A 21,099-nucleotide genomic window follows, 5' to 3' on the forward strand; every position below is an offset into this window, starting at 1 on the left:
TATATATATATAACATATATATATGTTATATATATGTATGTGACGAGTTTTTTCTCTATCACACCTGCATCTACTGGTCTTCAACATAAATAAGTACACAGAGGGATCGAGAACGATAGAACTAAGCTATTCAAATTATAAAAATCTGACTTTAAGGCTGGACGCAGCGGCTCATGCCTGTAATCTAGCACTTTGGGAGGCTGAGGTGTGTGGATCACCTGAGGTTAGGAATTCGAGACCAGCCAGACCAACAGGTTTCAACAGTGAAATCCTGTCTCTACTAAAAATCCAAAAATTAATTGGGTGTGGTGGCACATGCCTGTAATCCCAGCTACTCAGGAAGCTGAGGCAGGAGAATCACTTGAACCTAGGAGACAGAGGTTACAGTGAGCCCAGATCACGCCACTGTACTTCAGCCTGTGTGACAGAGTGAGACTCCATCTCAAAAAAGTGTACAGGTATTGATCGACTTACGACCTATGCAACTTACGACCATTCGACTTTACGACCACAATTGCTAGCCACGACTGCACCACGTCTGGCAGCGCAAATGTTGCCCAGGTGGGCGTACGACAGTGCAGACCAGCTTCCGGCAGCACTACCATCTCCGCGTGCATATAGCCTACTCAACTTACGACCAAATCGTGTTACAACCGGTCTGTCAGAACCAATCGTGGTCGTAAGTCGAGCACTAGCTGTATATATATTACTTTAAAAATACATAAGAATGAATTAGACCAGGTGCAATGACTCATGCTTGGAATCCCAGCACTTTGGGAGGCCAAGGCAGGTGGATCACTTGAGGTCAGGAGTTTGAGACCAGGCTAGCCATCAAGGTGAAACCCTAACTCTACTAAAAATTCAAAAATAGCCAGGCAAGGGGGCACCCTGTAATCCCAGCTACCTGGGAGGCTGAGGCAGGAGAATCACTTGAACCTGAGAGGCAGAGATTGCAATGAGCTGAGATCACGCTACTGCACCCTAGCCTGGGTGACAGAGTAAAACTGTCTCAAGAGAAAAAAAAAAAAAAGCTAGGCACGGTGGCTCACACCTGTAATCCCAACACTTTGGGAGGCCAGGGTGGTTGGATCACGAGGTCAGGAGTTCAAGACCAGCCTGGCCAAGATAGTGAAAACTAATCTCTCCTAAAACTACAAAAATTGCCCGGGTGCAGTGACAGGCGCCCGTAATCCCAGCTACTCAGGAGGCTGAGGCAGGAGAGTTGCGTGAACCCGGGCAGAAGAGGTGGCAGTGAGCCAAGATCGCACCACTGCACTTCAGCCTAGTCGACAGAGTGAGATTCCATCTCAAAAGAAACAAAAAACAATGTAAGAATCAATTCAGGCCGGGTGCGGTGGCTCACGCCTGTAATCTCAATGCTTTGGGAGACCAACGTGGATGGATCACCTGAGGTCAGGAGTTCAAGACCAGCCTGGCCAATATGTTGAAACCTCGTCCCTACGGAAAAAAAAAAAAAAAATACAAAAATTAGCTGGGCATGGTGGTGCATGCCTGTAATCCCAACTACTTGGGAGACTGAGACAGGAGAATCCCTTGAACCTGGGAGGCGGAAGTTGTAGTGAGTGGAGGTCGCACCACTGCACTCCAGTCTGGGCAACAGAGTGAGACTGTGTCTCAAAAAAATAAAAGTATGAATTCAGGAACATATGGAATCTATGTGAAGGAAACCATAGTTTTAATTAAATGACTTAAAATCCCAAAAGTGAAAAGCTATATTATATTTCCAGCTGAAAAGGTTATAATTTTTTTTATGGTACTAGTCATATTTCCAGTGGGTTTGACAGAATTCTGGAAGGCATGGTGGGAATAGGAACTAAACAGAATGATTTTAATGTTTATATAATATTTTAAGCTTATGTTGAAAAGACAGTATAGCCTCACGCTTAAGAGAACTGACTCTGGAGTCAAACTACCTGGGTTCATATATTAACTCTGTTGCTAGCTAAGCCCATCTCTCTGTGCCTCATTCTCCCTGTCTGTAAAGTGAGGATATTAATTTCTATCTCTTGGAATTGTTTTGTCAATAAAACAAGTTATTACATATAAGCCACTTATGATAGTGCTTTAGACATAGAAAAATTTTAATAAATTATTTGCTATTAGCATTATAGAAATTACACAAAATTTTAGAAAAAGGACTAGATAAGGGAAACTTGCTTATATATTCAGGTTGTTTGAATTAAGTTACATATTATAACAAAGTACACCTTAAGTCTAGTATAATGAAAGCAGTAAAGCATTTTCACAAAAATATACAAATAGATTAGTGAAACTATATAAAGAATCCAAAAATAGGTCTAAGGGATATATGAGAGCCTGAAAACTGTTTAAAAATGACATTTAAATTGAAAAGGGAAATCTGGTTTAACAGTGGTGGAGACAAACTGGCTATTTTGTGGGAATAAACAGGCCCACCTACTGTCAGCAGAAATAAATGCCAAATAGCTTAAAAATACAAAAGTGAGCAAGCAGGAGAGACAGAAAAAGTGAAAGGAAGGAAGATCAAAAGAGCAAGCAAGCACACTAGACAGCAAAAGAGAGAGAAAGAAATTAAAAGAAAATGAAGAACTTATTAGTGTAATCTCCAGGACAGAGAGATCTTTGCAGGCAGTACAAGAAACCTGGAAGCTATAAAATGAAAGGAGACAGATTTGACTTTGTAAAAACTAACAATTTCTGTCTGACAAAAAATACCATAAGAGTCTGACAACAAATGACAAACTGGGTGAAAATACTTGCATCATTGTAAAGATAAAAAGTACTACCCCTGCCATACAAGAGTTCACAAATTCATAAGAAAGGTGAATAGTAGCACAAAAATGGGCGAAAAATAAACATAGACAAATCTTAGGGGGAAAAATATATTCCACAACTAATTAATAGCTAAGAAGGAGCAAAATAATAACCAAATAGCCCTTTTCAACCATTGGACTGGCAAAAATTAAAACATTTTATAGCATCTAATGCTGACAGGGATATGAGGAACCAAACATTCATAACATTGCAGGTGGGGCATAAATTATAATAAATGGTCTTATGATGTGTCAGTATCAAGATCTTGCCCTTTGAATCCATATTTTTTCTTTGGAGAATTTATTGTACAGAAATAAATATCAGTTACATAAATATATAGCTATTAATGATGTTTATTGCAGCATTGTTCAGTGTCAAAGATCAGGGAATTGTTTGAATGACCATAAGTAGAAGACGGACTAAATCAAGATACATACATTATATAGTAATTTATTAAGATAATTGTTTTATGTGTGTGTTGACTTGAAAAGTATTAAGTCTGTTAAGTTTTTTAAAACATATGGCATAGTCTTTTTTTATTAAACAAAAAAGAAAAATTCTATTATATGAGTTTTGAAATTATGTGGAAGGAAACCCAAAATTTTAGTATTGCCTAACTCAGAAAGGTAGCATTAGAAGAGACCAGAGTTATCCTCTAATTCTTTACTTTGTATCTCTTTCCTGTTTGACTTAGGACGGGATGCACATATTACTTTTGTTTAAAAAAAAAAAAAAAAGAGCAAAGTACAGAGCTTAACTTTAGCCTTTAAGCAGTAATAGAATACTTTGTTTTTTAATAATGTGTTCATTTTTAATACATGATTATTGTAAAACTGTCTACTCATGCTCATGTATTTTATTTCACCTTAGCAATGTCTGATCGTCAGGAGAGTGCTCTTATAGAGCTAATGGTTTGTACAATTCGACAAGCTGCTGAGGCACATCCTCCAGTGGGAAGGGGTACCGGCAAGAGAGTAAGTTGCATTAGTGAGAAATCTACAAAAAGGCTTTTAATGCAATTAACTGTCTTAAATATTTGGAAATTTTACTGATATTTGTATCCCAAAAAACATGGTATTTTTATAAATGATGGACTGTGGTGCTTCATCTTTATATCCTGTCTGCTATACTCAGGTTCCAAAAATAGATTCTTTCCTGTATGCTACCATAGCACCTGTATCTGCTTCTGTTATTGTACTTACATGGTATTTTAAATATTTTTATATCTATTAAAAGTACATAAAGGCTCTGGAGGCAAAATGCCTAGTTTGCAAGTTCTTCTACTTAGCAGCTATATAATCTTTAGATAGATGAATGATTTTTGTGTGTGCCTTAGTTTCTTTATCTGTAATATGGGACTAATAATATAGGTATATATTTTAAAGATGAGTTGAGGTAATCATAGATGGAGAGACTCCTGTCTCTGTTGATTTGAAGAGAAAGGCCAATCCTTCTGCAAAGAGCAGCTATAAAACTGGAATGTGTTATCAAAAACATTACATCAGGGCCCTGGAAATTCCCCAAAGATAAAAAACACATTGAGAAATATTTTTTCCTGAAAAAGTGATAGAGCTTCAGGTAAAAGCAGAAGTCTGTGGCCTTCTTGCCAATATACATGTACCCACATGCATGGTCAGTAAGATCTGTAGTTTGTTACCAGAGTGACACTGGCTTCAAAAACCGGAAGCTTTACTGTTAGAATGGATTTAACATGGACAAATAATAAAAGCCCACAGCTTTTGTTAATTGGAAGTGGTGAATTTGGTAGAAACAAACAGGGAAAACCTACAGTTTGAATCATCTAGGGTCGTGGTAAGAGTACTGGACCAGCCGAAAATTTAACTGAAAAATCTTAAAAATGAGAAAGCTGTAAAAGGATTAGCTGTGCTCTCTGTACATCCTTTACAATAGAAATGGCTTCTCAGGAAACCTTAGAGAAATTAATGGAAAGTAAAAGTCAAGCGAAATCTAAGAACTGAGTGAATTTGAATGTGCTCCCTAACCAATAACAGATCATTTCTCAGAGGGGAGGAAGCCTTATTGAAGCCACAAATATTGCAATATTTGAACACAGCCTCTGCCCAAATGATTGGTTGACTCCTAATCTATTGAAACGCAATAAGGACTTCTAGGAAGACAGGTTAAAAAACAAAAGTAAGAATAAAAATTCTGAGCAGAGATAACAGAAGTAACATACTATGGGGGAAGCAGATTATATATACAGTTTGCATTGAAGATTCTCTTTTAAAAAAAATGGAAACTTTTATAATTAAAAAAAATTAAAATCTATAGTTAACAATTGCAATTTTCCAGGCATAGTGGCTCATTCCTGTAATCCTAGCACTTGGGAGGCCAAGTTGGGAGATCACTTGAAGTCAGGAGTTTGAAACCAACCTGGCCAACACAGTGAAACCATATCTCTACTAAAAATACAAAAATTAGCTGGGCAGGTTGGCATGTGTTTGTAGTCCCAGTTACTCAGGAGGCCGAAGCAAGAGAATCACTTGAACCCAGAAGGCGGAGCTTGTAGGGAGCCGAGATCATGCCATTACACTTCAGCCTGGGCAACAGAGCAAGACTCTGTCTCAAAAAAAAAAAAGTCAAGTTAAAATCCATGGTTACTGTATTATCCAAAAATGGCTACTTTCAACAAAAATTACAACCATGCAAAGACACAGCAAAATGCGACCATACTCAGGAAGAAAAGCAGACAATAGAAATGGCTTCTCAGTAGGCCCATGTGTTGGATTTAGTAGGCAGAGACTTCAGAGGCCTTTTAATAAATATGTTCAAATAATTACAGGAAAATATGAAAACAAGAAGTAGAGAATCTTAATGATGAAAATCCAAATGGAATTTCTGGTGAGGCGTACAATGCAGAAATTTAAAATTCACTAGATGTTAATTAGCAGATTTAAGATGATGAACGAAACAATGAATATGAAGATTAATAGAAATCCATTTTGAAGAATGGAGAAGAAGAAACATTGAAGAAATATTGCCAGGGCCACAGAAATGAGTGGATCACCATCAAATGCTCCAAAATATGTGTATCAGAAGTCCCAGAAGGAAAGGAGAGGGATAGAGGCAGAAAAAAATATTTGAAGAAATAATCACTGAAAATCTCCCAAATTTGATGAGAGAGAATTTACAGATTCAAGAAGTTTAGCAAAACCCAAATAAACACAGAAGTTCCACCCATAGTAGACACAACATAGTCAAATTGTTGAAAGACAAAGACAAAAATCTTGACAGCAACAAGAGAGAAACTAATGTAGAGGGCAATAGCAATGGGATTAACAGTTGACTTCTTACCAGAAACAGTGGAGGCCAGAAGACAATGGAATGACATATTCAGTAAAAGTCAACAAAAGTAGCCAACCAAGAATTATAAATCCAATAAGATTATCTTCCAAAGATGAAGTTATGAAAAACAATTACCAGAGAAACAAAAAAGAAAAATTTGGAGAATGTGTTGCTAGATCTGCCATACCAGAAATATTAAAAGATGTCCTTCAGCCAGGTACAGTGGCTCATGCCTGTAATCCCAGCACTTTCAGAGGCAGAATCAGGTGGATCACAAGCTCAGGAGTTTTGAGACCAGCCTGGCCAACATAGTGGAACCCTGTCTCTACTAAAAATCCAAAAATTAGCCAGGCATGGTGGCACACACCTGTAGTCCCAGCTACTCAGGAGGCTGAGGCAAAAGAATCACTTGAACACAGGAGGTGGAGGTTGTGAACCAAGATCATGCCACTACACTCCAGCTAGGCAAAAGAGCAAGACTCCATCTCGAAGAAAAAAAAGAAGTTCTTCAAGCCATAAGTAATAACACAAGGTGATAAAACGAATCCACAAGAAGGAATGAAGAAAGAAAGAAGAAGGAATGGGCCAGCCACAGTAACTCACGCCTGTAATACTAGCACTTTGGGAGGCCAAGGCAGGTGGATTACCTAAGGTCAGGAGTTCAAGACCAACCTGCCCAATGTGGCAAAACCCTGTCTCTACTAAAAATACAAAAATTAGCTGGGTGTGGTGGCGCATGCCTGTAATCCCAGCTACTTGGAAGGCTGTGGCAGGAGAATTGGTGAACCCAGGAGGCAGAAGTTTCAGTGAGCCGAGATCATGCCACTGCACTCCAGCCTGGGTGACAGAGCGAGATTCCATCTCAAAAAAGTAAAAAAAAGGAATGAAGAGCACAAATCTGAAATGTTAAGGATTTGAGTGGATATAAAAGACTGTGTGTGTGTGTGTGTGTGTGTGTGTGTGTGTGTGTGTGTGTGTGTTTCCTTAATTTCTTTAAAAGAACATGAAATTATTTAAATCAAGCTTGTCCAACCTGTGGCCCGCAGGCTGTATGTGGCCCAGGACAGCTTTGAATGCAGCCCAACACAAATTTGTAAACTTTCTTAAAACATTATGAGATATTTTTGCTGTTTTTTAAAGCTCTTTAGCTATTGTTAGTGTTAGTGTATTTTATGTGTGGTCCAAGACAATTCTTCCTTGTGGCCCAGGGAAGCCAAAAAGTTGTATACCCCTGATTTAAATCAATAATTATATAATTATAACATAAATATATGTGACAAGGGTAACACAGAAGGGAAGAAGATATGGAACTATATTGGGGAAAAATTACTATGTTTTATTATCATTATCAATGTGAAGTCAATTGTTTGTAAGTTAAAAATGTATATTAATCCCTATGATAATCATTCATACTTATAAATAAAAAACATTTTGTGAGGAATTTTAGTGGTCCTCATCTGTTAGAGACTATGCTGAAATATTTAAGGGTGAAATTATATACAGTTTACCCTTGAACTGTGCAGGGGTTAGTGGCACTGACTTGTATAGTCAGAAATCCACGTCTGCTCACTTCGGCAGCAAATATACCGAATTTGGAATGATACAGAGATAACTGGCATGGCCCCTGTGCAAGGATGACATGCAAATTTATGAAACATTTTATGAATTCTTAAAAAAATTTACATGTAACTTTTGATTCCCCCAGAACATAACTACTATAGCCTACTAATAGCCTAAAGTACCAGAAGCCTTAAAGCTGTTAACACAAACAATAGATTAACATTTTGTATGTAATATATATTGTACACTATATTCTTACAATAAAGTAAGCTAGAGGAGAAAAAAATTACTAAGAAAATCATAAGAAAGAAAAATATATTTACTGTTTGTTAAATGGATCAACATAAAAGTTTTCATCCTTGACACTGAGTACACTGAGGAGGAGGAAGAGGAGGGTTTTGTCTTGCTGTCTCCAGCGGCAGAGGCGTAAGAGACGGAGGAAATGGAGAGGCAGGCGCACTCACTGTAATTTTACAGAAATACATTGTAATCTCTTTCTGACTTTTTGCTTTTTCGTTTCTCTAAAAATGTTTCTGTGTCATACCAATCTTCCTTTCACTATTTGCTTTAATTTCAGTGCCCATGTAATACAAGGGTCTGTGTCACCAAAGAAGCAAAAGCCATCTTGAATAATTGGAACTCCTCTACCAGATCATCTAATGTTAATTCAGGCACCCCTTCCTCAGCATTTTCTTCCTCATCATCTGGCACCAGTTGAGAAGCCCTCATCCCCATTAAGTCATTCTCTATTAACTCCTCTGATGTGGTGTTTTTTGTTTTGTTTTGTTTTCGTTTTTGAGGCAGAGTTTCACTCTTGTTGTTGAGGCTAGAGTGCAGGGGAGGGCTCACTGCAACCTCCGCCTCCCGGGTTCAAGCAATTCTCCTGCCTCAGCCTCCCATGTAGCTGGGATTACAGGTGCCTGCCACCATACTCGGCTAATTTTTGTATTTTCAGTAGAAACAGGGTTTAGCCATGTTGGCCATACTGGTCTTGAACTCCTGACCTTAGGTGGTCCTCCCACCTCAGCCTCCCAGACTGCTGGGATTACAGATGTGAGCCACCATTCTTGGCTGGTATCTATTTGCTAATTTCTCTAAGATCTATATCTTGAAGTCCTTCATTCCCCACATTTTATACTGTAGCCACAATCTCTTTGATGGTTTTCTTGATTGGTTCTGTCGTAAATCCTGAGAAATCATACACAGCAGCTGGGCACAGTTTTCTCCAATAAGTGTTTATTATGGAGGGCTTGATGACTTTATAACAACAATGGCATTTCCAGTGGTGTAATCCTTCCAGACTTTTATGATGTTCTATCAGGGTTCTCTTTGATAGCGTTGACAGTCCTTTCTATTGAGTACTATGTTTAATGAGCCTTAAAGTTTCTATGAACCCCTGATCTGTAGGCTGATTTAGAGATACTGTGTTTAGGAGCAAGTAGACCATTTTGATGCCTGTGGTGTTGAACTTAAGGGGTTTGGGTTGTTCAGGGGCATTGTCCGTTATCAGAAGAACTTTAAAAGGTAATCCCTTATTGGCAAGATACTTCCTGGCTTCAGGGACAAAGCCTCAGTGGAAACCAATCCAGAAAAGGGGTTTTTGTTGTCCAGGCCTTCTTATTACACATTACTGGCAGAAAAAAAGACTGGCATCTGGTGTTTATCTTTTCACTTCAAGGCTTGAGGGTTAGCAGCTTTACAAATAAGAGCAGTCCTGATTACACACCCAGCTTCATTTGTATACATGAGTATATTAGCCTATTTCTTCTTCTTCCTGCTTTAAATTCTGGTGCTCACTTCTCTTCCTTACTAATGAGTATCCTTTGTGGCTTTTTTTTTTTTTTCCAGAATGGGGCGCTGTGATCTGCATTAAAAACCTGTGCAGACAGATATTCTTTCTCTTCAATGATTTTCTTAATGGCGTCTTGGAGAGAGGTCAGCTACCTCTTGGTCAGCAGAAATTTTCTTCTCTTCCCTTGACATTTTTAAAGTGAAACCTCCTTGTAAAATGATCAAACTATCCTTTGCTGGCTTTAAATTTTCCAGCTTTGTAGCCTTCACCTTCCTTTTGCTTTGTCATTTATGACTTCACTTTTTTTTAATTATATGAGTATACATGTGCCTTTTTAATAGCAATTCTGTACTCATATAAAAGCTACACTTTGAATGTTAAATAAAGAGGTATTTTGCAAAATGTACAATGGTTTTTGCACCTGCTGGTATAGCAGTAATGGCTTTATAAATTTTTTTTTTTTTTAACATCGGTCCTTATACCAGATTCATTTATCTTGAAATGGTGGGTGACTATAGCTGCAGACATATCAAGTAATTTAAGTTTTTTCTTGTAATAACTTTTCTCTGCTTCTTGGGAAAACTTCCAGCATCACTGGTCGCTCATGTGGGTCCCATAATGTTATTCAAGGTTTATGGTATTGCTCTAAACATGATGAAACATATGTGAGAACCATGAGATCACTTTTTACTATGATACGCAATTCACTGGAGAGACCAACTGTTCATATGAAGATGGTTAGTGTCACAGGGCTTTTTAATTGGATACTTGGAATTCTTGAGCTCACTACAGTAGCAACAGTAGATGCATACGATATTGCTATAGTAGTATAAGGTGTGCTCCAGTTAATTCTGTGTAGTTATGACTTAATACTATACCTTTTTTTTTTTTTTTTTTTTTTTTTCTTAAGACAGAGTCTCACTCTGTCGCCCAGGCAGGAGTGCAGTGGTGTGATCTCGGCTCACTGCAACCTCCACCTTCTGGGTTCAAGCGATTCTCCCACCTCAGCTCCCCAAGTAGCTGGGATTATGGCACATGCCACCACATCCCACTAATTTTTGTATTCCTTTAGTAGAGATGGGATTTCACCATGTTGGCCAGGCTGGTCTTGAACTTCAGATGTTAAGTGATCTGTCTGTCTTGGCCTCCCAAACTGCTGGGATTACACCTGTGAGCCACCGCTCCCAGCCATAATACTATATCTGTATTCACATTGCTGTCAAGTGCAAATGGTGCCATGTACAACCTGTAAGTGCGTGTGTAAGTTTTGATAAATTTTAACTTCTTATAATAGATTCGTATATATTTTATGGTAGTGAATGTTAGATATCTACATACATTTTGCATGTCATGATGAACCTAAATTTGTCTTAGGCTTTCCAATATTTCTAGACTACATGGCTTGTCTGCAAGTTTTTTTTTTTTTTATTGTTGCAAATCTCCAAAAAAAATTCCAATATATTTATTGAAAACACTGCATATAAATGAACCATGTGGTTCCAAAATGTGTTGTTCACGGGACAAATGTACAAGGGTTTTCCCAAAAATGCCATAGGAAAAACAACTGTAGGAGAATTAATGAAAGAAGAATGACAGTGCTAGTGTTATTGCTTTGCTTTTGAGTGTTTCTGAAATTTTCCTTAATAGTCTTTAAAGTATATGTTGTCCCAACTTTGACTGATGATAAGCCCCTTCATGCTAATTTCTTGTCCTTTTCACATGTCTTCTTATTTATTAATCACTTTCTTGCTTTCTTGGGAAAAAAGATGCCTCAGGTTTACTTTCTACCTTTACTGCTTGACTAGTTATCTATTGTGGTGTAGCAAATTACTCCAAAGTTAAAGATGTGTGAAGTAATAAGCCTTTATTATCTCATACAGTTTCTGTGGGTCAGAAATTTGGGAAGAGCTTAACTGTTCTTTTGGCTTAGGGTCTTCTATAGGGTTGCAGTCAAGATGTTAGCCTGGGCTTTAGCATCTGAAGACTTGACTTGGAATTGCAGAATCCACTTCCACAATGACTTACAATTTAGTGCTGACCAGTGGTAGATCTTAGTGCTTCACCATGTGGGTTTCTCTATAGGACTGTTTGAATGTTCTCATGACATGGCTGCTGACTTTTCCTAGAGTGAATGATCCAAAAGAACAAGGCAGACACTGCTATCTATGTCTCTTATAACCTAACTTCAAATACTATACAATATTATTTTCAAAATATCCTAGTGGTTACACAAGTCAGCTTTATACATTGTGGGTAGAGGCTGTATAAGGGCATGAATACCAGGAAGGTAGGGATCATTGGGATTTACTTGAATTTGGATTTCACAGTACCCTAGCACAGGAATCAGCCATTTCTTCAGTGAGCCATGGTTTCGTTTAATACAGAATAGTATTTAAAGATTAAAATCCTGGCAGTCAGTTAAGAGGATGTACTTACTGATAATTGCTTATCGTTTCTGCTAGGCACTTTTAGTAGGCAGAGCTAAGAAATAAGTTTTTATGTGTATACATAGGTATTTAAATCATACATTCATCTTGATATTTAACCCAAATTTAGTGTGACAGGGTTTTCACCTTTTTGAATCTTTGAGTTTTTTTTCCCCACATTTATTTTTTTGGAACAGGTAAAACATTTACATAATTAAAATGTCAAAACCATGTGAAAAGGTATATTCAGAGAACTCTTATTTATATACCTTTCTCTACACCTCATTCTTATTAGTAACCATTTTTATTTTATTTCTGGTTTATTCTTCAGGTGTTTTTGTTTTGCAGAAATAGGTAAAGGCATGTACATACACAGATATATGTATTCATATTTTCCACTCCTCCCAATCTTTTACAAAAGATAATATATACATTATTCTGTACCTTTATTTTATTTATTTATTTTTTTAACTACTCTGCACTTATTGGTAAGATATTTTGTACCTTTCTTTTTTTAGCAGTGCATCCTGAAAATCAGTCCGTATGTTGATTTGGAAGTCTTCCTATTATTCTGGCTGTATAGTATCTATGAGATGGATGCACTACTGAAAGTTCACCTATGCACAGTCTTTGGGACTGTTGCTAGTCTTTTGCTACTAGAAATAATGACTAGTCGGCTGGGCGTGGTGGCTCACACCTGTAATCCCAGCACCTTGGGAGACCAAGGTGAGCGGATCACTTGCGGTCAGGAGTTAGACCAGCCTGGCCAATATGGTAAAACTCCGTCTCTAATAAAAATGCAAAAATTAGCCACGTAATGGCGTGCCCCTATTGCCCCAGCTACTTGGGAGACTGAGGCAGGAGAATCACTTGAACCCAGAAAGCAAAGCAGAGGTTACAGTGAGCTGATATTGCACCATTACACTCCAGCCTGGGTGTCCCAATGAGACTCCATCTAAAAAAAAAAAAAAAAAAAAAAAATCTTTCAGTCAAAAATAGCCATTTCTCTAAAATCAGTATCCTTAAACGTTGCATACATTGTCAAATCAATTTCAAGACTTTTCCCATTCCACACCCCCCCATTTTTTTTTACAAAAGATAATAAGTAAACTTTTCAATGTCTTGAATACATTCCTAGGCATAAGTTCTGTTTTTATATGTAGTCCCTTTAATTGCTTTGTGTAGGACTAAACACAGTAGTTGGTAGATCATTTACAAGTGATTATTTCATATGCTTAAAAGATTGAACAACAAGGCCAGGCATGGTGGTTCATGCCTGTAATACCAGCACTTTGGGAGGCCGAGGTCAGTGGATCACTTGAGGTCAGCAGTTTGAGACCAGGCTGGTCAACATGGTGAAACCCCATCTCTATAGAAATACAAAAATTATCCAGGCATGGTGGCACATGCCCATAGTCCAAGCTACCCGGTAGGCTTAGGCATGAGAATCGCTTGAACCCAGGTGGCAGAGGTTGCCGGGATCTGAGAACACACCACTGCACTCCAGCCTGGGCAACAGAATAAGATTCTGTCTCAAAAATAAAAAGACTGAGCAACAATCAAATAGGCAGTGTTATTACTTTTTATACGTATTCTTAAACATTGGGGTTAATATTTGTAAAGTGACAATTCATATTGGAATGTTTCTGTTCTATAAATCCATTCAACATTATGATTGCAAATTCCTTCAAGATAATAAAATGCAGAATACTTATGGGAAATGATTATGTTAAACTGAGCTTGCATTTTAATAATTTATTTTTGGCATCACCTGTTGTGTGGTTTCACAAGTTGGATATAGGCTAAAGTGATGAGCATTATCAGCTTTAATTTGTTCCATGAGCACAGACTATACTCCTTTTTGTTGATTGCTGCGTAACAGATTTATGAGCTTAGTTACAAGGAGACTCAACTGTAAATGAATCCAGAGATATTATTAGTGTATGATTTAAAAATAAGTGAGAATGTATTTGCTTCTGTTGGTATTAAAAAAGCATTACTTTAAAAAGTGTGTGCATGTTTAACATAGGAAGATCACTGTTAAGACATTGAGATTAAAACCCTAGAAAAATTGGGTTTTGATTGGTTTCAGTATTGTAATAGTGGTAATTGTGGTTTTATTAAAATGTGCATATTTTTATTTGATATAAGCAAATAGTAATTCGCCTAAACCTTTGCTGTTTGATAAGGTAGTAATGCATGTTATATAAAAATTTGCATAAACTTCCATGTATTTATTTCACTCATTAAGCCTCTCTTAAAATTCTTGGTTATATTATTTGCCAGTGCTTCATCAATATATGTGACATTTTGGTTTTATAAATCAGCACAACACTTTTATGCTTTTCCAATTTTATTTCTAGGTGCTAACTGCCAAAGAAAGGAAAACTCAAATTGATGATAGAAACAAATTGACTGAACATTTTATTATTACACTTCCTATGTTACTGTCAAAGGTACAGTTTCATTTACAGTTTTGTTATGTTACTGAGTTTGCTTTCATTGTGCTATTAAAGTAGTTACTGTCTTTTTCTTTGCTTCTTCTCCTCCTAGTATTCTGCAGATGCAGAGAAGGTAGCAAACTTGCTACAAATCCCACAGTATTTTGATTTAGAAATCTACAGCACAGGTAGAATGGAAAAGGTAATGATACTATGAAATTGAAATTCAGCTATTATTATAATTTTATTAACTAAATTATTTTATTTTCATGTACTCTTACAGGCATATTTGTTATTTGACAGATGCTAATTTTTAATTTTTCATTAATCTAAATATTACAGTTTTTCTTTTTTTCCTCCTCAGCATCTGGATGCCTTATTAAAACAGATTAAGTTTGTTGTGGAGAAACATGTAGAATCAGATGTTCTAGAAGCCTGCAGTAAAACCTATAGCATCTTATGCAGTGAAGAATATACCATCCAGAACAGAGTTGACATAGCTCGAAGCCAACTGATTGATGAGTTTGTAGATCGGTTCAATCATTCTGTGGAAGACCTATTGCAAGAGGTCTGTTTGAAAGATAATGTGCACATATAATATTGGCTAACAATTATTTAAGATAGCTGAGTATGTAAAGCATTTTCATTTTAAAATGAAATCTGGTAGAATTGTCTGCCCCTTCCAAACTTTAGCACCATTATTATAATTGTATATTTTATGAAGATCAGCCTTGGTTATCCCTTATTTTTATTTTAAAAACATTTCATAAAAACTAGAATTTTGGAAATGGGTAGAGCAAAAAAAAAAAAAATTTTATTTCCTCTTTTTTTTTTTTTTTTTTTTTTGAGATGGAGTCTTGCTTTGTCACCCAGGCTAGGGTGCAGTGGCACGATCTCAGCTCACTGCAACCTCTGCCTCCCAGATTCAATCAATTCTGCTGCCTCACCCTCTTGAGTAGCTGGGATTAACAGGTGCCTGTCAGTATGCTTGACAAATTTTTATTTTTATTTTTATTTATTGTTTATTTTTAGTAGAAATGGGGGTTTCACCATGTTGGCCAGGCTGGTCTCAAACTCCTGACCTCAAGTGATCCACCTACTTCAGCCTCCCAAAGTGCTGGGATTACAGGCATGAACCACTGCACCTGGGGCAAAAAAAAAAAACCAACTCTTTAAAGTCTAATTTTTCCTGACTCATTTCCTATTTCCAGGACATAATTTACATTTAATATTGCTGAATTATTGTGATGTGCTAATGAATAGGGCATGCAAATTAAGTGTGCTTTGAAAGATGCCTGCTTATTATTGGTATGCCCAAGATATCAGCAAGCATCTCCAATTGGTTATTTTTCTAATTATTTCTATAATTTCTTCCTCTTGCCTTCTCTCTTTCCAGTCTATATAAGGCAATCTGGGACTTCCATAGTTGTCCATGCTCTCATGAGCATATAACTGATTTATAAAAGACTCTTTCTTACTATTGGAACTTACCAGTTTTTTTCAATCATTGTTTGTGGTTTTTCATTATAATTTTCAAGCTACGAAAGTGACTGACAATCAATAAAACCTTGGAAATAATCATTGAAAATCTTTCAATTACATACCTTTCACTTAGAAATTTTAAAGGGTTTTATCCTATAGTATTGATCAGAAAACTTTTCAAAGTCATGTTTATCACAACATTATTTAAAATGCGGAAATTAATTATCTCTAGGTGTTAGAGTTATGGGTATTTTTGGCTTTTTGCTTATTTGTATTATAGATCTATAATGAATATATTCTATTTATATAATTTAAAAGATTTTTATTTAGGCAGTAAGTAATAGACTGTAATGTGAGTAAAATTGTGGTAATGATGGGATGTTTCCTTTTTTTATAGGGAGAAGAAGCTGATGATGATGATATTTACAACGTTCTTTCTACATTAAAGCGGTTAACTTCTTTTCACAAGTATGTTGTTTTATTTAAAGTAAAGGCAGCGAGGTGGCTCATGCCTGTAACCCCAGCACTTTGAGAGGCCAAGATGGGCAAATCACTTGAGGCCAGGAATTCAAGACCAACCTGGCAAAACCTGTCTGTACAAAACACAGAAATTAGCTTGGCATGATGGTGCGCGCCTGTCGTCTCAGCTACTCAGGAGAGGATCGTGCATTCCTGTGGTCCCAGCTACTCTCCTGCTAAGGCAGGAGAGGCAGGAGGTGGGGGTTGCAGTGAGCCGACATCGCGCCTCTGCACTGCAGCCTGGGTAACAGAGTGAAACTCTTCTAAAAAAAATAAATAAGTAAAGTAAATGTAGTAAGCCAGGTGTGCAGGCACACAGCTATGGGCCCAGCCACTCGGAGATTGAGGAAGGAGGATCACTTGAGCCTAGGAGTTTAAGGCTGCACTTGATGATGGCACTGGCCCATGATCATGCCTGTGAATAGCCACTGAGCTTCAGCATATGTAGTATAGTGAGACGTGATCTCAACAACAACAAAAAGATAACATAGATTTAATGAATGGCATGTATTAGCCAACATACACTGACTGACTGTCTTTGTTGGGTTTGACATTAATAACAATGGGAATTTTAGGCCTGGTGTCATGGCTCACACCTATAATCCCAGCACTTTGGGAAGCCAAGGTATGTGGGTCCCTTGAGCCCCAAGAGTTTGAGACCAGCCTGGGCAATATAGGCAGACCCTGTCTCAATTAAAACAAAATGTATGCTTTTTTAAAAATGGGAATTTTAGAAGTATATTGAGATATGTTTTTTTTTTATTCAGATTTCTCTAGATGATTATGTTTTGCTGTCACTGAATTACTTTTTTTTTTTTTTTTTCTTAATGAGACAGAGTCTTACTCTGTTGCCCAGACTGAAATGCAGTGGCATGATCTTAGCTCATTGCAACCTCCACCTCCCAGGCATAAGTGATTCTTATGCTTTAACCTCTGGAGTAGCTGGGACCACAGGTGTGCATTACCATGCTTGGCTAATTTTTATATTTTTAATAGAGACAGGTTTTTCCAAGTCAGCCAGGCTGGTGTTGAACTCCTGACCTCAAGTGATCTGCCAGCACTCGGCCTTCCAAAGTGCTGGGATTACAGACGTAAAACGTTGCGCCTGGCCTATCATTTAATCACTTAAAGTATAATATTTATTCAATGTAATGATTTACCTATCACTTGATGTAATGAATATACACTGTAAAAGTTTAAGGCTATCAGTATTTAACAAATTAGGCTTATTTCATCAGCTAGAGTCCTACAGGTATAATTTTCAATTGATAGCTTTTAGAAATCTTGCTCTTAATAAATAAGAAATAAGATTTGTTACCAGGCATGGTGGCTCATGCCTGTAATCTCAGCACTTTGGGAGGCTGAGATGGGTGGATCACTTGAGTCCAGGAGTTAAAGATCAGCCTGGCCAACATGACAAAACCCCATCTCTATTAAATACACACACACACACACGCACGCACGCACGCACGCACGCACGCCAGGCATGGTGGCACACACCCGTATTTTGAGCTGTTGGGGATGTTGTGGCATGAGAATCACTTGTACTGGGGAGGCAGAGGTTGTAGTGATCTGAAATCACACCACTGCACTTCAGCCTGGGTGACAGAGCAAGTCTCTCTCGAAAGAGAGAGAGAGAGAGAGAGAGAGAGAGAGGGATGGAGGGAGGTAGGGAGGGGAAAGAAGGAGAGAAGTGGGGGGAGGAAGGAAGGAAGGAAGACAGGAAGGAATACAGCAAAGAAGGAAGACAGGCAGGTAGGTGTGGGGGAGAGTTGGGATATATTGGTCAAAGGATATAACATTTCAGTTATATGGGAGGAATAAATTTAAGACATCTATTGTACAACATGGTGACTATAGTTGAAAACAATGTGTTCTTGAAAATTGCAAAGTGTAGATTTAATATTTTTTCAAAAAGAATTTTTGTGACAGGTTCTTGCTCTGTAACTCAGGCTGGAGTGCAGTGGCATAATTGTGGCTCACTGCAGCCTCAACTTTCCGTGCTCAAGGGATCCTCCTACCTCAGTCTCCCAGTTAGCTGGAACTACAGGCACATGCCACCACACTTGGCTAATTTTTAAAATTTTTTCTAGAGACAGGGTTTCGCCATGTTGCCCAGGCTAGTCTTGAACTCGTGAGCTTAAGCAGTCCTCCTGCCTCAGCCTCCTAAATTGCTGGGATTACAGGCATAAGCCACCGCACCCAACTGAGAGTAGATTTTAAGTGTTCTCACCGCAAGAATAAAATGAAAGTATGTGAGGTAATCGATATGTTAATTAGCTCAATTTAGTCATTCCACAATTTATACAAATTTCAAAGCAACATGTTGTATACAGTAAGTATATACTAATTTTTATTTCTTAACATAAAGGACAAAAAGAAATAAGATATTCAGGAAAGTCATGAGTTATTGCCTTGAGCTTTTTTCTTGAATTGTTCCTGTTTGGTTGGTTATTGTGTTCTTACTATGTCAATAGAACAAGTGGATTGAATAAGGACAAAGGACTCAGATCACTGAAGTTTGTGTTGTCAAATTGTAATTTGTACATCTCTTGTAAAATGAGACATGCCTGTCTTCTCCATAATGAAAACAAAGAACTTTGTTGTCCAAAGAGAGTTTGAGTGTAGCTGTTACACTAATCAGTACTTCAAATTTCAAAATCAATTTCCAAACTCTGAGCCTTTGTATGCAAGTAAATTTTTTTAGAATTCCCTAGAAAAGCAAACTTTTATTTTTTAAAAAACTGTCATTTGAAAACAGAAGTTAATAGTGTCAAAATGACTATCTTTAGTAGTGGAGCTCCTGAGAATTTAAAAATTTCCTATTATCACATTCATAAGTCCTCAGCTCAAGTAAATAGCTATAGTGCCATTTTTGAGCTTTCCCATTTTTCCTTTCCCCTAATTTTGTCTTTATCTCCATTTTGTGAAAGAAGTCTCTTTCGAAAATACACATGTGGTTATATTTTAAATTGTAAATGGATTTCTTTAAAATACGCTTTTGAATAGGCCTGATGCAGTGTCTCACGTCTGTAATCCCAGCACTTTGGAAGGCCAGTACGGGCAGATCACTTGAGCCCAGGAGTTCAAGATCAGCCTGGCCTACATGGTGAAACCCCCTCTCTACCAAAAATACAAAAATTAGCTGGGTGTCTTGGCACACACCTGTAGTCTCAGCTACTCAGGAGGCTGAGGCATGAGACTCTCTTAAACCTGGGAAGCAGAGGTTGCAGTGAGCCGAGATTGCGCCACTGCACTTCAGCCTGGGTGACAGAGAGACCCTGTCTCAAAAGAAAAAAAAAGAAAAAGAGAAAGATAGTTTTAAATATAGTATAAAGAGAGTTTATCCATATGTGAAATAGACTATGAGCTTAGCTTGACCGTGCGGTAGAAACTTTCAGTTAAATGTATGAGGTTTTATTTTTGTTGATTTCTTTAATAAATTCGTAGTATTATCTCTTTTTCTTTCCACCTTTCTTTCAAATTTGAGCATTTAATGAACATTTCCTTAATGGTTCTTTTTCAATTCTGCAAACAAATGGATTTTTTTTTTTTTTTTTTTTTTTTTTGGGACAGAGTCTTGCTTGGTCGCCCAGACCATGCAGTGGCATGACCTCGGCTCACTGCAGCCTCCGTGTCTCGGTTTTAAGCAATTCTCCTGCCTCAGCATCCCAAGTAGCTGGGATTGCAGGCATGTGCCACCATGCCCAACTAATTTTTTAAATGTATTTTTAGTAGAAACGGGTTTCACCCTGTTGGCCGGGCTGGTCCCGAACTCTTGACTTCAAGTGATCTGCCAACCTCGGCCTCCCAAAATGCTGAAATTATAGGTATAAGCCACCATGCCCAGCCAAAATGAAATTATTTTATTCTTCCACTCACTTGAAGTGAGCTCAAGTTTAAATTTCCTTCAATCGACTGTAGAATAAAACGAATGCATTTTTGTTTATTTCAGTGCACATGATCTCACAAAATGGGATCTCTTTGGTAATTGCTACAGATTATTGAAGACTGGAATTGAACATGGAGCCATGCCAGAACAGGTAAGAGTTTATTGATGTTCCATCTGTGTGACTCTAGAAAGTTGAGCTTTTCTGAAGTCATGTGATTATCAGAAGCTTTTTATACAAAGTAATTGATAATTCTTTAGGACACCTTTCTCCTTTGAGAGAATTATTTGCTATGGTAATTTAATATTACTGATAGGTGTATTATATCTGCTGATGTGTTAGAGCAGAAAAAATAGAAAACTTTTGCTATAACATATTATAAAAAAAATTTTTTTTCTTGAGACAGAGTCTCACTTTGTCGCTAGGTGCCAGGCTAGAGTGCAGTGGTATGATCTTGGCTCACTGCAAACTCCGCCTCGCGGGTTCAAGCAATTCTTCTGCCTCAGCCTCCCAAGTAGCTGGGACTACAGGCACGCACCACCACGCCCAGCTAATTTTTGTATTTTAGTACAGATGGGGTTTCACCATGTTGGCCAGGATAGTCTCGATCTCTTGACCTTGTGATCTGCCCACCTCGGCCTCCCAAAGTTCTGGGATTACAGACGTGAGCCACTGCACCCGGCCATATATTATAAAAATGTTAATGTTAAGGTAGACATTCCTCTATTAGGAAAAATACCATTAATTACTATGGCAGCAGTTTTAAAACTTTTAGTTTATTCGTTACGTAATGAAAATTGATAATGGGTACATTCCAGCCCTGTTCTAGGTATTAATCATATTAAGCATGGCTTAATTTTTATATTAGA

The 21,099-nt window shown here is 37.6% G+C and overlaps 1 protein-coding gene and 1 non-coding gene across 5 annotated transcripts in view; both read left to right on the forward strand.

The window, feature by feature from the left end:
• The window catches only part of STAG1 (stromal antigen 1), a 405,253-nt gene that overhangs the window by 292,561 nt on the left and 91,593 nt on the right, over window positions 1-21,099 (forward strand). For all 4 annotated transcript variants that reach the window (XM_032265673.1, XM_032265683.1, XM_032265691.1 and 1 more), the window contains 6 exons: window positions 3,685-3,788; window positions 14,262-14,354; window positions 14,452-14,541; window positions 14,704-14,907; window positions 16,219-16,289; window positions 20,296-20,383. In XM_032265673.1, the coding sequence (XP_032121564.1) occupies window positions 3,685-3,788; window positions 14,262-14,354; window positions 14,452-14,541; window positions 14,704-14,907; window positions 16,219-16,289; window positions 20,296-20,383 (650 nt within the window). The remainder of the gene's footprint in view (window positions 1-3,684; window positions 3,789-14,261; window positions 14,355-14,451; window positions 14,542-14,703; window positions 14,908-16,218; window positions 16,290-20,295; window positions 20,384-21,099) is intronic.
• LOC116544775 lies at window positions 7,683-7,789 on the forward strand. Its single transcript, XR_004266031.1, has one exon. It is a non-coding gene; the product is annotated as a U6 spliceosomal RNA (small nuclear RNA).

Source organism: Sapajus apella, unplaced genomic scaffold, assembly GCF_009761245.1.
Source record: "Sapajus apella isolate SASKATOON/1434 unplaced genomic scaffold, GSC_monkey_1.0 scaffold4, whole genome shotgun sequence".
Classification (NCBI taxonomy): domain Eukaryota; kingdom Metazoa; phylum Chordata; class Mammalia; order Primates; family Cebidae; genus Sapajus; species Sapajus apella.